Source organism: Triturus cristatus, chromosome 4_2, assembly GCF_964204655.1.
Source record: "Triturus cristatus chromosome 4_2, aTriCri1.1, whole genome shotgun sequence".
NCBI classification, from domain to species: Eukaryota; Metazoa; Chordata; class Amphibia; order Caudata; family Salamandridae; genus Triturus; species Triturus cristatus.
The window spans coordinates 95,929,921-95,946,533 of record NC_140586.1 but is presented as its reverse complement, the minus strand read 5'-3'; the positions used below and the strand labels follow the sequence as shown (position 1 = coordinate 95,946,533).

Below are 16,613 nucleotides of genomic sequence, written 5' to 3'. Positions count from 1 at the left end.
CAGCATGCAACGCAGCCATACACGTGTCATATGTAATATTCCGTGTACCTGGCATCAGGGGACAGGTGCGGGTGTCCGTGACTGGGACATGCAAGTGACTCATGGCTCCACTAGTGTGTACGACATGCACACATGTCAAAGGAGTGCAGGGGATGTGTGGTACAATGCGCACCATCACACACGACATGTGTACACAGCTCATCGTACATGTGCTTTGCCCACACCTCAGGGGTAAAGTGCCACATCACATCCTGACACACCTGTGTCACACACAGGTGGTATTGCACAGACAATGCATTGGTGTCCACCCTTGGCAATACCTGTCCGCTCCATTCCTGTCTGTGTGCCGCCTGTCACCACTGACAGTTGTTATACGCACCGTACATACGCTCGGAGCGCGTGTATAGGGTCCCTGGGCCAATATTGCCGCTGGCGTATGCGTACGCCACAGTAGTACGGACTGTACACGCGCTTGTACGGTCCGGATCACAATATGTGCGCTGGCGTATGCGTACGCCACAGTAGTACGGACTGTACACGCGCTTGTACGGTCCGGATCACAATATGTGCGCTGGCGTATGCGTACGCCACAGTAGTACGGACTGTACACGCGCTTGTACGGTCCGGATCACAATATGTGCGCTGGCGTATGCGTACGCCACAGTAGTACGGACTGTACACGCGCTTGTACGGTCCGGATCACAATATGGGCGCTGGCGTATGCGTACGCCACAGTAGTACGGACTGTACACGCGCTTGTACGGTCCGGATCACAATATGGGCGCTGGCGTATGCGTACGCCACAGTAGTACGGACTGTACACGCGCTTGTACGGTCCGGATCACAATATGGGCGCTGGCGTATGCGTACGCCACAGTAGTACGGACTGTACACGCGCTTGTACGGTCCGTACTACTGTGGCGTACGCATACGCCAGCGCCCATATTGTGATCCGGACCGTACAAGCGCGTGTACAGTCCGTACTACTGTGGCGTACGCATACGCCAGCGCCCATATTGTGATCCGGACCGTACAAGCGCGTGTACAGTCCGTACTACTGTGGCGTACGCATACGCCAGCGCCCATATTGTGATCCGGACCGTACAAGCGCGTGTACAGTCCGTACTACTGTGGCGTACGCATACGCCAGCGCCCATATTGTGATCCGGACCGTACAAGCGCGTGTACAGTCCGTACTACTGTGGCGTACGCATACGCCAGCGCCCATATTGTGATCCGGACCGTACAAGCGCATGTACGGTCGGTATCACTGCTTGTGGGGTGCCCTAGGGCGTGGAACGCACCGTACCTGTGTGTAAATGTATGAAAACACATAGGGGACACATGAGGGACAAGTATAAGGGCCTAAATGCCTGATGGTTGCCATGGAGACTGAGTTAAATTTTTGAATTTGAGCACCAGGTGCACAGCAGAAGTCAGTTTGAAAGAATCTACATTGTTGCAATGTGGATGTTGACTTGACATCATTATCAAAACTGAAACCATGCAAAGCCACACACTGGGGTAGGTTTGAAGGGATTGGATGAAACGTAGGATGCTAATGTGACTGACCAATCAATCTGTACTCCTATACATGAACAGGCCAGCCAGGCATATATAAGGCAGCCAGGTCCCATGAGAGAGCACTTGCCTGCACATCCATTCATCCCTGACCACTGCTGCTGATAGTGATTCCTCTGGCACCATGTCCAGGACTGTGGAGAGGTCACAGCCATTCACCCAGGAGGAGAACCTTGCCCTGATAGATGTGATCCTCCCACAGTTCCAGAGCCTGTATGGTCGACCAGGGGTTCAGGTGAGTGCAGACTCCACTAGCTTAGACTGTGCCCCTTTTGTGTGACAGTGACTTCTGGCATTGTGTCCATGTGTGACAGACATGCACTGTTGTTTGGAGTGGGTCCCAGGGTGTGGAAGGCCTCATGTCACCCATGCAGAGCATGCTGTGTTTCCTGTGTGCACTCCTCACTTGCATAGTGCCTACTGTGACAATGAATGCAAGGTGCATGCCACATTCTGCCTGCATACTCCTCCTGGGGATGTTGTTTCCACAGTCCTGATGTGATCCTGTGTTCCCCCCAGTGTGACAGGTGTCAGTACCCATGGATGTGTGTTTGTTCAGTGTACCTGTGCTGTGAGTGTCCAAAGGCCGTGTTCGTCCCCTGCACATTGGTGTGTGTGTTAGTCCCCTGTCATGTGGGTGAGTGCATATGGGGAGTGTTGCACACAAGCAGCATGAGGGATGGATATGGCCTGGCCATCGGATGTGAGCAGGGAGCAGTGCTGTGTGCATGCCGTGCTGAGCCAGCCCCACACCTGTGACACCCACGTCTACTGGCACATGGGCAGAGTGAGGTGTGTACCCGCAGTTGGCAATGCCATGTGATTGTCCTGTACCTGTGTGTGTCTGTGTACTCTGCTGAGGTAGCATCAGTGTGCTGGGGCAGGTGACTGCTGTGAGGTGCTGTACATAATCCTGGTGTAGCCTGTGAGGCACAGTGTGATCCCTGGTCAGTGAGTGTGTGGTACCCCTCATGCCACCCGTGTGCTTCCACTGGCACGTAGTGCATTTGGCCTTCCACAGTGGATAATGTCCCTATGACAAAGGTGCAATTAGTTGCATGCATACCATGGCCTGTTCATAATGAGGATTGTTCTATATGTGTGTCTCTGTGTCTTTGCTCATGTGGATTAATGTATTCTCTCTTTTGCATCCTCACAGGTAGGCGCCATTGCCAAGGGGGAGATCTGGAGGGAAGCCGTCAGTGCCGTGAGGGGTACAGAGGGTCGGAGGCGGAGCCTGTCTCAGGTGAGGAAACGCTGGCAGGACATCCGGTGCTGGACGAGGAGGATTGCACGGCTCCTGCTGGGGGACTCACCTGAGAGCCGTAAGAACCGTGGCCGCCGTCGTCTGACCCACATCCAGAAGCGTGTGCTGGCGGTGGTCTTCCCCGATATGGACAGGCGCCTACAGGAGAGGCAGCAGCAGGAAGGGGGTAGGTACATGTGTGTCAGTTGTGTGTCCCCAGCCAATGTAAGTGTGCAGTTGCATGGATACACTGCCAGGGTTTGATTGTGCAGTGCGTCAACTTCTCCACAAAGTAGCACAGTGCTGTTCTCACTCCCTCCCTTCCCCTCCTTGCAATGTGTTCCCTGGTCTGTCGCCACTCTTGCACAAGGTTATTTATGCAGGCAGTTCATGCAGGTGCCCTATGCTATCAGCATCATGTGTGGGGGTGATGTGCCACAGGTATGGGGACCTTGCGTGTGCCATGGCCAATTTCAGTCATTGTGGTGTCCATGTCACTTGGCACTGATTGTGAATCACGACATAGGGGTGTGTCTCCAAAATGTACAGCCTTCCAGCATGCATGTCCAATTGTGTGCCCTCTGACATGATGTGCCTGAGTGGGAGGCCTGCTAAGTGCAGGGACGGTTGCTTAATTTGCAGTCATGTCCATCCTGGACCATGGAGGAGTGTGGGCACTACTGTGCCCTGGGGCACCTCTTCCTAGGTATCATGTGCGTCATCCAACAATATGGCCATTCACTGTGTCTTTGCCATGGGTTGCGTAGGGTGGCATTGTACCCTGGGCTCAACTGTTAGGACCTACAGGTTGCTACATGTGTCCACTGTACAGGGGGACCCATTTTGCTTGTGCATACTCACAGTGGGCATTACCTGTGTGTGTTGTTGAGACAATCTGATGATGTTTGCCTGTCAATGATGTGTGGACATGGCCACCAGGGGCTGTGTGTTTACAGTCATGAATTAGTGGAGGCCATGTGTTTCCATCCCAGAGTAAGAGGTGTACATACTTTCTCCGTCTCAATGAGATTGTCTCAGGTGTGGGTGGTTTGTGCGTACAAGGCCTACATGTCAGAAGCTTCATCCTCCTTGCTGGGTTTAGCCTGTGTGTGATGTTTGACTGGACATACGCTCAAGGTGCAGTGACCCTGTCATGTGTGGCCTGGTTTCATGTATTGCCTTTGCAGCATGCGGCAAGAGTAAATGGATATGATTCATGCTCATCCCTTTTTGACGACGCAGTGTGGTGCAGGTGCTGTGCACATTTGTCCCCAGAGGCTGACTCCTCTCTAAAATTTCAGGTGCAGTGATTTGCTGTTGTGTCATGATCTCCATTGTGTCTCAGTGGCATGGTGGGTAGAAAAACTGTGTGTTCCATGGCCTACATGTGTACATTGTTTTGTAGGTGTTACTCCTGTTGCTTTTCAGGCTATGCAATGTGACCTATGTATATTTGACTCATGTGACATAAGTGTACAGGTGTCTGATTTTCTCCTGTCTCTTCACCTTGCCCACAGCATCGCCGGGGGACACGGAAGGAGACACTAGCACGGACCGGGAGGAGAGATTGAGCACCAGTACCAGCAGTGCTGTCCTGTCTGGCACATGGAGTGGCACGGAGGCCGAAGGGAGTGAGGCGGAGGACCTGTTGACTGCCAACACAGACTATGACGCAGACGGGTCCGAGGCTGAGCTCCCAGAGGTGGCGGAGTCTGCCCCCCCAGCTGATGGCAGCCCTCCACATCCCCCCGCCACCTCAGGTTCCATCACCGGCCTCCCACATGCTCGTGGCCCTTCCCTCCGTGCTCGGTCCCCACATGTCTCCTTCCTGCCAGGCACCGCACCCCCTGCCCCTGTCACCACTGCTGCGGTGAGTGCGGAGTCTGTGGACATCCTGAGGCAGTTGCAGGTTGGTCAGACTGCGATGCTAAATGTCCTCCATGCCCACACCCAGGTGCTGACCCAGATGGAGGCATACATGGAGGGCATGTCGGCTGCGCAGTCTGACCAACGGCAGTTGCTGAGGTCCATAGACTCCACACTGACTGCAGCACTGGATCTCCTGCAGCGCTGCGTAACACCCCCTACCCCTGCCCCATCCACAATTCCCACTCCCGTGCCTGTCCCACGCACATCCAGACGTCAGCGTGCACGCACCCCAACAGACACAGGCACCACACCACCAGGGAAGTCGAAGCGCACACCTCCTGTCACGCACACACAGGGTGAGGAAGGCACACCCACTGGGTCGGGGGGGAAACGTAGAACACGCAGCCACAGTGGGAGTCCGCATTCCACACAACCCACTCCCTCCAAATCCACTCCCCTTAGCTCTCCTGGCCAACAGTCAGTGACAGCATCATCCACTGCGAGTGTGCCCCCCAGCCCCAGGATGACACCACCCCGCAAGCGGTGGAGGCGGGACCCGGCCAGGGGAGTTGAGTCCCCCACCCTGTCCACACCCTCCCCCAGTGGCGCTGCGACCCATCCCTTTGCCCCCCCCCCCTCCTTGGGGCCTGTGGTTGGATTGGGTACGGGGGAGTCGCTGGGGGAACTTGCCGACGTGTGCAGCGCCATTCTGTCCTCCACCTTTGGCGCTGGCACCCCCCCTGTGGCAGATTCATCCCTCCCTGCACCCACAACACCTACCCTTTCCCCTCCTGTCCCTGCGGTGCCTGTTTCCACCCTCCCCCCTGATGCCCCCTCTTCTGTGGATGAAATGGACTTGTGAACTGTGCAGGCAAGCTAGGGGACACACGTCCCGATGTGTACCCCCCCCCCGGACATTGCTGCTGGGCTGGCCCATGGCCCTTGTACATAGTGGACATTTTCTCTGATATATTTTCCTGCTGAATAAAGCCTTTTCTTTTTGTTTTGCACACTGATGCTTTCCTGGACTTGCTGTTGGTGCTGGTGCTCCCTGCGTTGGGGTGGTGATAATGTGTTAGGGGTCTGTGAAATGTTGGAGTGTGCTGCTCATGGGGTGTACCCTGCCATCTGCGTGCCATCACAAAGGTCTCTGCAAATGGTATTTGGTCATGTTTGCTCTCACTGTATGGTGACATTGTCCCAAGGTGTGTTCCGTCCTCTGTGGCCCAGGCCATTTTTCCTGCAGGGTGTCTCCCAAATGCTGTGCTGTGCTGTGTCTACATTTCCTGGATGTGTGAGGGTTGCCTTTCAATATAGCCATGCTGGCTCAGCGATGGCTCCGCCTGCATCTGGGGTATCACCCTTGTAGGTCACTGAACTTGTTGATGGGGTATATTGTCCGATGTCTGGGCACTGCTGGGAGTGATAGGTACACACCCCTCCTGTGTCTGGGCACTGCTGGGAGTGATAGGCACACACCCCTCCTGTGTCTGGGCACTGCTGGGAGGACCCTGCACCCACCCCTCCTGTGTCTGGGCACTGCTGGGAGGACCCTGCACCCACCCCTCCTGTGTCTGGGCACTGCTGGGAGTGATAGGTACACACCCCTCCTGTGTCTGGGCACTGCTGGGAGGACCCTGCACCCACCCCTCCTGTGTCTGGGCACTGCTGGGAGGACCCTGCACCCACCCCTCCTGTGTCTGGGCACTGCTGGGGGTGTTTTGCACACCCCATTCTTATAGCAGGTTCGGTGCGTACATGCACGGGTGGGGGTTTGGTGCGTACATACACGGGTGGGGGTTCGGTCCGTACATACACGGGTGGGGGTTCGGGGCGTACATACTCTGCTGGGGTGGGGGTTCGGTGCGTACATACACGGGTGGTGGTTCGGTGCGTACATACACGGCTGGGGTGGGGGTTTGGTGCGTACATACACGGCTGGTGTGGTGGTTTGGTGCGTACATACACGGGTGGGCGTTTGGTGCGTACATACACGGGTGGTGGTTTGGTGCGTACATACACGGCTGGGGTGGTGGTTTGGTGCGTACATACACGGGTGGTGGTTTGGTGCGTACATACACGGCTGGGGTGGGGGTTCGGTCCGTACATACACGGGTGGGGGTTCGGGGCGTACATACTCTGCTGGGGTGGGGGTTCGGTCCGTACATACACGGGTGGTGGTTCGGTGCGTACATACACGGCTGGGGGGGGGGTTCGGTGCGTACATACACGGGTGGTGGTTCGGTGCGTACATACACGGCTGGGGTGGGGGTTTGGTGCGTACATACACGGCTGGTGTGGTGGTTTGGTGCGTACATACACGGGTGGGCGTTTGGTGCGTACATACACGGGTGGTGGTTTGGTGCGTACATACACGGCTGGGGTGGTGGTTTGGTGCGTACATACACGGGTGGTGGTTTGGTGCGTACATACACGGCTGGTGTGGTGGTTTGGTGCGTACATACACGGGTGGGCGTTTGGTGCGTACATACACGGGTGGTGGTTTGGTGCGTACATACACGGCTGGGGTGGTGGTTTGGTGCGTACATACACGGGTGGTGGTTTGGTGCGTACATACACGGCTGGGGTGGGGTTTCGGTCCGTACATACACGGGTGGGGGTTTGGTGCGTACATACACGGCTGGTGGTTCGGTGCGTACATACACGGCTGGGGGGGGTTAGGGGGCGTACATACACGGGTGGTGGTTTGGTGCGTACATACACGGCTGGGGTGGGGGTTCGGTCCGTACATACACGGGTGGGGGTTCGGGGCGTACATACTCTGCTGGGGTGGGGGTTCGGGGGCGTACATACACGGGTGGTGGTTCGGTGCGTACATACACGGGTGGTGGTTCGGTGCGTACATACACGGCTGGGGTGGGGGTTTGGTGCGTACATACACGGCTGGTGTGGTGGTTTGGTGCGTACATACACGGGTGGGGGTTTGGTGCGTACATACACGGCTGGGGGTTCGGGGCGTACATACCAGGGTGGGGTGGGGGTTCGGGGCGTACATGCACGGGTGGCGCTTGGGTGCGTACATACACGGGTGGGGGTTCGGGGCGTACATACCAGGGTGGGGTGGGGGTTCGGGGCGTACATACACGGGTGGCGCTTGGGTGCGTACATACACGGGTGGCGGTTCGGGGCGTACATACACGGGTGGGGGTTCGGGGCGTACATACCAGGGTGGGGTGGGGGTTCGGGGCGTACATACACGGGTGGGGGTTCGGGGCGTACATACCAGGGTGGGGTGGGGGTTCGGGGCGTACATACACGGGTGGCGCTTGGGTGCGTACATACACGGGTGGCGGTTCGGGGCGTACATACACGGGTGGGGGTTCGGGGCGTACATACACGAGTGGGGTGGGGTTTCGGTCCGTACATACACGGGTGGGGGTTCGGGGCGTACATACTCTGCTGGGGTGGGGGTTCGGTCCGTACATACACGGGTGGTGGTTCGGTGCGTACATACACGGCTGGGGTGGGGGTTTGGTGCGTACATACACGGCTGGTGGTTCGGTGCGTACATACACGGCTGGGGTGGGGGTTTGGTGCGTACATACACGGCTGGTGGTTCGGTGCGTACATACACGGCTGGGGGGGGGTTCGGGGGCGTACATACACGGGTGGTGGTTTGGTGCGTACATACACGGCTGGGGTGGGGGTTCGGTCCGTACATACACGGGTGGGGGTTCGGGGCGTACATACTCTGCTGGGGTGGGGGTTCGGTCCGTACATACACGGGTGGGGGTTCGGGGCGTACATACTCTGCTGGGGTGTGTGTTAGGTGCGTACATACACGGGTGGGGGTTTGGTGCGTACATACACGGCTGGTGGTTCGGTGCGTACATACACGGCTGGGGGGGGTTAGGGGGCGTACATACACGGGTGGTGGTTTGGTGCGTACATACACGGCTGGGGTGGGGGTTCGGTCCGTACATACACGGGTGGGGGTTCGGGGCGTACATACTCTGCTGGGGTGGGGGTTCGGGGGCGTACATACACGGGTGGTGGTTCGGTGCGTACATACACGGGTGGTGGTTCGGTGCGTACATACACGGCTGGGGTGGGGGTTTGGTGCGTACATACACGGCTGGTGTGGTGGTTTGGTGCGTACATACACGGGTGGGTGTTTGGTGCGTACATACACGGCTGGGGGTTCGGGGCGTACATACCAGGGTGGGGTGGGGGTTCGGGGCGTACATGCACGGGTGGCGCTTGGGTGCGTACATACACGGGTGGGGGTTCGGGGCGTACATACCAGGGTGGGGTGGGGGTTCGGGGCGTACATACACGGGTGGCGCTTGGGTGCGTACATACACGGGTGGCGGTTCGGGGCGTACATACACGGGTGGGGGTTCGGGGCGTACATACACGAGTGGGGGTTCGGGGCGTACATGCACGGGTGGGGGTACGGGCCGTACTTCCACGGGTGGGGGTACGGTCCGTACATACCCCTGCCCACGCTCTGCGTGCCTGGGTACGGGCCGTACCCATGCCTTTGGTGTGTGGGTACGGTGCGTCCCACCATTGTTGCGGGCCGTGGGGTCCGCACCGTACACAGGCCTTGGGGGCGTGGCTACGGGTCGTACCACGCGTACCCCTACATGACCCCAGCAATGCTGGTACGAGCTGTACCAAGGCCTTTCTGACGTGGGTACGGGCCGTACCGCTATTGTTGGAGTGACGTAGGGGGACGCGTGGTACGTTCCGTACCCACGCTCTTGCGGCCTGGGTAGGGTACGTACCGGTTCGCGTGACCATCCACTTCCGTTGTGGCGGACGCTTGCGTTGCTGGCCTTGCCCCCACCCCCTGGAAGTGACCAGGCCCTGATGGTCAGGTATGTCCAGGCCATGTGTGATTTGGTACCATGTGTTGGTGTTGTGTGTCCTGCCCCTGCCCCCCCCTTTGCCCCTGGTTGTTGTGCTGACCTTCTGCGGCGTCTGCGTCGGTTCCTGTACGCCAGGTGGACTGCTAGGAGGGCAGGGATGGCACGTAGGTTCGGGTCCATGTCTGTTCGTCGCGTCCAGCTGCTCCTTGCGTGTGTCGTCCTGATTTCCCGGCAGTTTTTGGCAGCCGGTAAATATTTTCCGTGCGGGATGACGTCGGTTCGAATCGTACTTCCTGGTTCGTGAAACGTAGGCTGGATGCGTACCGACGTCACGTCGGCTCCTTTCAGGATCGGAATTGTGTTTAGTTTCTGTTCGGTCGGTGTTTTGTTCGAATCGTACGGAAATGGTGTTTCCGTATGAATCGTACTTGCATTTTCGGATGGATTTCGCACCGGGTACGAGTCGGACGGAGAAAAGGCTCCGTCCGACGGTTCGTACCCGGTTTTTACCGGATCGGAATTGGCACCTAGATGTCAAAGGAGCCTTAATGTACTACATTGACAGAACTAAACCTTCTCACACAATTCAGCTGCTTTTTGTCTCTTTGGCTAAACCTCCTAAAGGGCACAAAATATCAAAATCTGACAGAACTAGATAGATTAATAAAGGTATCCAAACATGTTACCTTAAAGCAAAAAGTATTCTACCTGAAAAAATTGGGCAATCCTGGCATTTCTAGGGAATATTCCCATAGCTGACATCTGCAGAGCAGCTATTTGGTCAACTCCATACACCTTTACCAAACATTACTGTGTCAATATTCTCATCCATCAACAGGTTAGCGTTGGCCAAACAGTATTAAGAACTCTGTTTCAGATATCTGCATAATTCACTAACTCACCACGCTTAGGGAGTACTGCTTTACAGTCTATGCAGAGCATGTGTGTCTGCAACCACACGTACTACAAACGGAACATGTAACTTACCCAGTAAGCATCTGTTCATACCCAGTAAGCATCTCTTCATAGCATGTAGTGCTGTAGATTCACATGCACCCTTTCTCCTCACTGGAGTCAGTGTCCTATTTGCACATCATTGTAACATTAAGTATATACTTTATTTTAAAAGACCATTCCCATGGTCGCCATTTTCCCTGCAAAGGGAAGAGTCACAGCACACCTTGTGACTTGAAAGGATGTTTTTCAAAGAAAAATAACTTGCAACGTCCAAGCCCAATATTAGATGATGGTTGTATTCAGAGAATGTGAATCTACAGCAATCCATGCTGCAAACAGATGCTTTCAAGGTAAGTAAAATATCCCTTATCCAGCATGCCTATCCTCCCCAGATTTTTTGCTTTGAGTTTTTTGGTGCCCCAACTGTGTGGAGGATATTATGACAGAAACAAACACTTGATTAACCTACCACAACATTTGTGCAGCATGTGAATCCTTTCTAGTTCCACATGCCTAGGAAAGATAACCACTACTGAAAATCATTCCAAGTTATATTCATGCCTGTTCCCCCAATCAGGGTGGGAAACTCCACATTCCTTCTCCCCCATGTCTGTTCCCAAATGTTGGCATGTATCCAATTGCCAGTAGGTATTCCACAGATAGAAATCTGGGAAGTGTGCAAGGTTGGAAATGATTATAAATAAGAACAATCCTTCACCAATACTTTTCTTTTATCCAGTTTACCTGGTTGAGATGCTGAGCATGGAAGAGATTGGCATGTATGACTACCTCACCATGAAAATTGCACAAGTTGTAAAAGAAGGTAAACAGCAAAATCACGGTCTGCTTCCTTGCTCAATGTAGTGTTGTCATCTATTACTCTCTGTTCTAATTTGTGGCGGGCTTTCGGGCTTCTCTGTGTTTTATGAAGTGGGATACATTTCAGGTGATATTATTTTTTTCCTTTTAATTGACAAATACCCAATCAATATCCCAATTGCCTTCCATTTTGGCCCTTATTCTCTAATCTACCTAGGTCTAGATTTTTTCTTTTTCTTTGTGATCTCTGAAACGCAGTTTCTCCTCGTGTTGTCTGCAGTGTGTGATTTCTTTCTGTGCTTGTCTGTGGCGTCTCTTCCTCAGCTTCTTCTGTTTTACCTGTCCAGCAGAACGATGAGTGTGGAAGTTCCAAAACAACATGATAGCCGCGGGACAATGTTTGGTCACGATATTTTATGTGCTTCAATAATCTGAGAGGACTTGTATGAGCGCCTGTTGGATTGACGAGTGGTCTAACTAAGTCTGTCATATGCTTTTCTTCAGGGTCAACATAAACCAACTAACGTACCATTTGCTTGTGGTCATAAACGTCTTTCTTTCTAAGGTCAAAAGTTATGTGATTTTGTAAAGTTCTTCAGTTCTTGGCCACTTAATGGGAGATGCTTTTCTATCTTGTCTATCTGTCTTGCCCACTTCTGGGACACTGCAAGTTGTGAATATTGCATGTAGCAGAGGGATCACCTTATCTGCACTTGTTGATGATAGCGGTTTTACCAGTGGGAATCTCAAGCCTTCATACATTGTGGCGCATATGTAATTTATTGATTTCTAGGGACCAAACAAGTTGAGTGGCAACTCTTTCCAGGCACTCTCTGGTAAGACTGACATTTGTTGTGGTAAGGTTGGTTCATAGGCGCCAGCAGCAGCCAAGAAGGGTGGTTTCTACCAGTAGCTAGAGAAACTGAAACCAAACATGCTCTTGGGCTTCTTTATATCCTTCACTCCTCAGCGTCCTTCATGTGCTCGCTCAGTTACTTTTGGTCTGAGTGCCGCTGATATGACAGTCCTCCAAATTTTTAAATAATCTGCTACAACAAACAATGGAGATTTCCTTGTGCCTACGCTTAAATGTCATCATTCATTTGCTGTCAACACCCAGACAGTGAAGTCAAGTGAAATTTAAGTGCCATCATTGTCATATTATTTTATTTATTTTATTTTAAATGTTTTATATAGCGCTGGCTGGACCCGAGGTTATCAGAGTGCTTTACATGGTTAATTCTTTGCAATAAATGAAAATTTACAATGAGGTAGAATTCCAAAAACCAATACAAAATGGTAGAATGCAGCATAAATATTACACAATCTAATTACAGTAATTGCAATGGGCTACAGCAAATTCTGAGCGATAGGGCTAGTGAGAGAGGACGAGGATGGAAAAGAGGGAGGAAGAGTATAGGAATGGGGGGAGGCTAGGAAGGGGGGTAGGTTAAGGCAATATCATACCGCTATACATGGATAATAATTGTAGTGTAACAGAATTACAATGAGGAAAAAGACGACTCCAGTTTTACACGCTCAGATTCCATAAATTGCAATGGGCTACAGCTAGTCCTGAGAGATAAGCCTCGCGTGGGCGGGAAAGAGGGAGAAGAGGGGTGAAGGGTATGGGATTGGGGAGAGGCTGAGGAGGGGGGGAGGTTAAGGCAATACCAAGTGGGACGAAGCAGGTCTAAAGGGAAAGGCTAGTGGGAGGAGTAAGTGGGCGAAGGAAGATGAGAGAAGGGGGAGAACAGTAGGAGGTCAGGGTGGGATGAGTGCCCAGGGTAGGGATTAAGGACCCCAGTATTTGTTAAGCAGGAGAAGTTTGAGGTCTTTTTTCAAAACTGACGTAGGAGGGGTTACAATGAAGATCTTTAGGGAGGGAGTTCCAGATGTTAGGCGCGTTCCCGGAGAAGGAGCGAGATTGTGTGGTTTTCTTGTTTAACAGAGGAGGAATAAGAGCGAGGGTGTTGGAGTTCCTCAATGATCTAGAGTAGCTAGCTTTGTGAAGTTTGTCAGAGAGATACTGCGGGGAGCGTAGATGCAGGGCTTTGTGCGTAATGCAAGCTGTCTTGTAGGAAGCTCTTCCTTCAACGGGAAGCCACTTGAGGGCTTTAAGGGCAGGGGAGATGTGATTGAACCATTTGAGGTCAGTAATGAGCCTAGCGGCCAGGTTCAGAACAGATTTGATTGGGGCCAGGTAGACTTTAGGGGTTCCAGCGAGGATGGCGTCACCATAGTTGATTTTTGACAAGACCAGCGATTGGACGACTAATTTAAAGTCGTCTGCAGGAATAAAGGGTTTTATTTTCTTGAGGTGATGGAGTGTGAAGAGAGCGCTTTTGGCCGAATTTTTTATGTGGGGGATGAGGGTAAGGTTCTGGTCAATGTTAAAACCGAGGGATTTAACTGTGTTAGATATAGTGAGGCAGCAGTTGAGTGCGGTAAGGTCAGAGATGCAGGATAGAATGGGGAGCGAGTTGCTTTTGGGGAGAAAAGAATGATTTCGGTCTTTTTTGGGTTGAGTTTGGGGTGGTTGTAGTGGAACCAGGAATGAATCTTATTCAAGGCATCATTGAGGTGAAGAACATCCGAGCGGGATTGAATTTTATAGTAAAGTTGGGTGTTATCGACGTATAGGTGGTAATTGATTCCCGCTTGTTTAAGGATAAGGGTGAGGGGTTCCATGAAGAGATTAAATAGAGAGGGGGAGAGGATAGAGCCCTGTGGGACCCCTAGGGAGACGGGCATAGGTTTGGAAAGGCAGTCACAGATTTTAATTTGCTGGGTTCTGTGTTGGAAAAAGGAGGTGAACCATTTGAGGACTAAACCGTTAAGGCCAAAACGAGCCTTTAGTGTGTTAAGTAGAGTAGAGTGGTTAACAGTGTCGAAAGCAGCTGAGAGATCAAGGAAAATGAGAAGGGAGGATTCGCCTTTGTCGAGGGCGTGATGGATGTCATCAATTATGTTTAGCATAGCCGTTTCTGTACTGCAGCCCTTTCTGAAGCCAGACTGGAAAGAGTCTAGAAGATTGAATGAGTCGATGTGTCTATCTAGTTGGAGCAAGGCGCATTTGTCAAGGGCTTTTGAGAGAAGAGGAAGGTTAGAGATAGGACGAAGGTTATTAAGGTCATTAGGGTCACCATCAGGATTTTTGAGGATGGGAGTGATTTGTCCCAATTGGAGGGAAGCAGGGACACGACCCGAGGTAAAGGAGGAGTTGATGATAGAGGTCCAATAGGGGGCAATGGTATGTTTTAGATCTTGGACAAGGTTGAAAGGGAGGGGGTCTTTAGTGTGAGATGACGGTTTGAGTCTGGAGATCACATTAAGGACATCAAGTTCAGTGACTGGTTGGAAGTCGTGCCAAGAAGCATTATTTTTTAGCTCAAGTATGATGGGGCCAGGTTCAGGAAAAGGGACAATAGGAGGGAATGAAGAGGAGTCATGAGGAAGCGTAGGGAGTAAAGGAGAATTGGAGGAAATGTCCAGTGAGGGAAGTAGGTTAAGAGGGAGGGGAGTTAGGGCGAAGGATAAGTCAATTTTGGAGATTTTTTCTGAGAAGTAGCTGGTAATTTTCTCGCATCTCTCAGTGGTGGCGGTTACCTCTGGGGGTGCAGAGGATGTTTGGTTTGCTGAAGAGTTCTCTAGGTCTGTTTTTGGCCCGGTCGAGTTGGGAGCGGAAGAAGAAAGTTTTAGCATTGAAGATGTGTTTTTTATAGTTGGATCTAGCGGCTCTGAGGAGAGAGAGATGAACGGGGGAAGGATTTTGCCTCCAAACGCGTTCAGTCGATCTAAGTGCACGCCTCTCATTGTTGAGATCTGGATTGAACCAGGATTTGGAGGAGGAGTTTTTCTGTCGTTTTAGTCTGGCTGGGGCAATTTGGTCAAGGACCTCAACGATGGATTTATTAAAGTGTTCGGTGAGGTCAGTGGCATTTAGGGAGGGAGGAGAGTGTCGAAGTTGAGTTTTGACTTTGGTCTCAAGTTCGCCTGGGGGGATGAGAGGAAAATTCCTGGTCAGTTTCATCTGTTTGATGGTTTTGGGTGGCGGGGGTAGTGCAGAGTTAGTGATCGAGAAAAGGATGAGGTGGTGGTCGGAACAGTCGATGGGAACGATGGAGGAAAGGGAGGCTAGCTCATTGCTAGTAATGATAGCGTCGAGTGTGGCTCCTTTGAAGTGAGTAGGAGAGTGGCATAGTTGTTTCAGGTCATTGATGTCGAGTAGATCAGTGAGGAGGTTAACCATAGGATCATCCTTTTTGTTCCAATGAAGGTTAAAATCTCTGAGGAAGAGGTTTTTAGAGTTGGAAAGTGAGGATTGGGTGAGAGGGTCAGACAATTCTTCTACAAAACGAAGAGGGTCGCCAGGAGGGTGGTAGATATTGTGTAGTCGAATTGGAGGGGAGCCCGGCACTTTAAGTTCCGCTCCGAGGTATTCAAAAGTAGAGTGATCAGAGTTGAGAACTGGGGAGAGTTGGAGTTCATTTTTGTAGATTATTGCTAGAGGGCCTCAAATTTTGACAGGTCTATCTTTTCTGAGGATGGAGTAGCCAGGGGGAGAGAGCATATCCAGGATGGAAGAAGAGTGATCTTTAAGCCAAGTTTCAGTAAGAAAGGCGATGTCAATGGATTCGCTAAGGATGGTTTCCGAAATTTCAATCACATGTTGGACAGCCGAGCGACAGTTAACTAGCATGGAAGTCAGGGGTATAGGGTTGGATGTAGGGGGAATGCAGGATTGTATAGTGCTAAATTGAGGGGGAAGTCTTGGTGAAGCTGGGGAAGTCGGAATTCTGCTAGTCCCAAGGATCACGGAGATAGGCGCCTGTGGGATCAGAGGGTCAGTAGTCAAGGTGCAAGGGGGGTAAGGATTACAGAGGTCAGGGAGGTCAGAGGCGTGGAGGAGGTTCGAGGTGCTGAATGTTCTAAGTGTATCGTTACAGAGGGGGGGTTGTATCTCCTTGTTGGGGGAAAGTAGTGTTGTTTAGTTCAGTACACAGGGGAATAGAATGATTGGGGAGATTAAGTGAGGAGAGGGAGTTGACATCCTTTCTGAGAGAGGTGAGTTCAAACAATAGGTTAGCGAGATGGAGTTCTATATTAAAAAGCGTTTGGGGAATAAGGAAAAAGGTGAAGGAGGCAGGGAGTTCGTAGGGACTAGGAGGATGGTCTGCGTTAGTCAAGACGGGAGGACTGGGGTGAGGGAGAGGTGGGAGCCCAGGTAGATGGTGGAGAGGGGATTTTCGATTACTGGCCGAAGGGAGGGAGGTGAGGTGGTACGGGGCAGTCACTGGAGACTG

At 52.5% G+C, this 16,613-nt stretch overlaps 1 protein-coding gene across 2 annotated transcripts in view; it reads left to right on the top strand.

The window, feature by feature from the left end:
- Window positions 1-16,613, top strand: part of LOC146833084 (complement C3-like) — a 595,871-nt gene that overhangs the window by 510,366 nt on the left and 68,892 nt on the right. For both annotated transcript variants that reach the window (XM_085600722.1, XM_085600721.1), the window contains one exon: window positions 11,228-11,311. In XM_085600722.1, coding sequence (XP_085456848.1) covers window positions 11,228-11,311 — 84 coding nt within the window. The remainder of the gene's footprint in view (window positions 1-11,227; window positions 11,312-16,613) is intronic.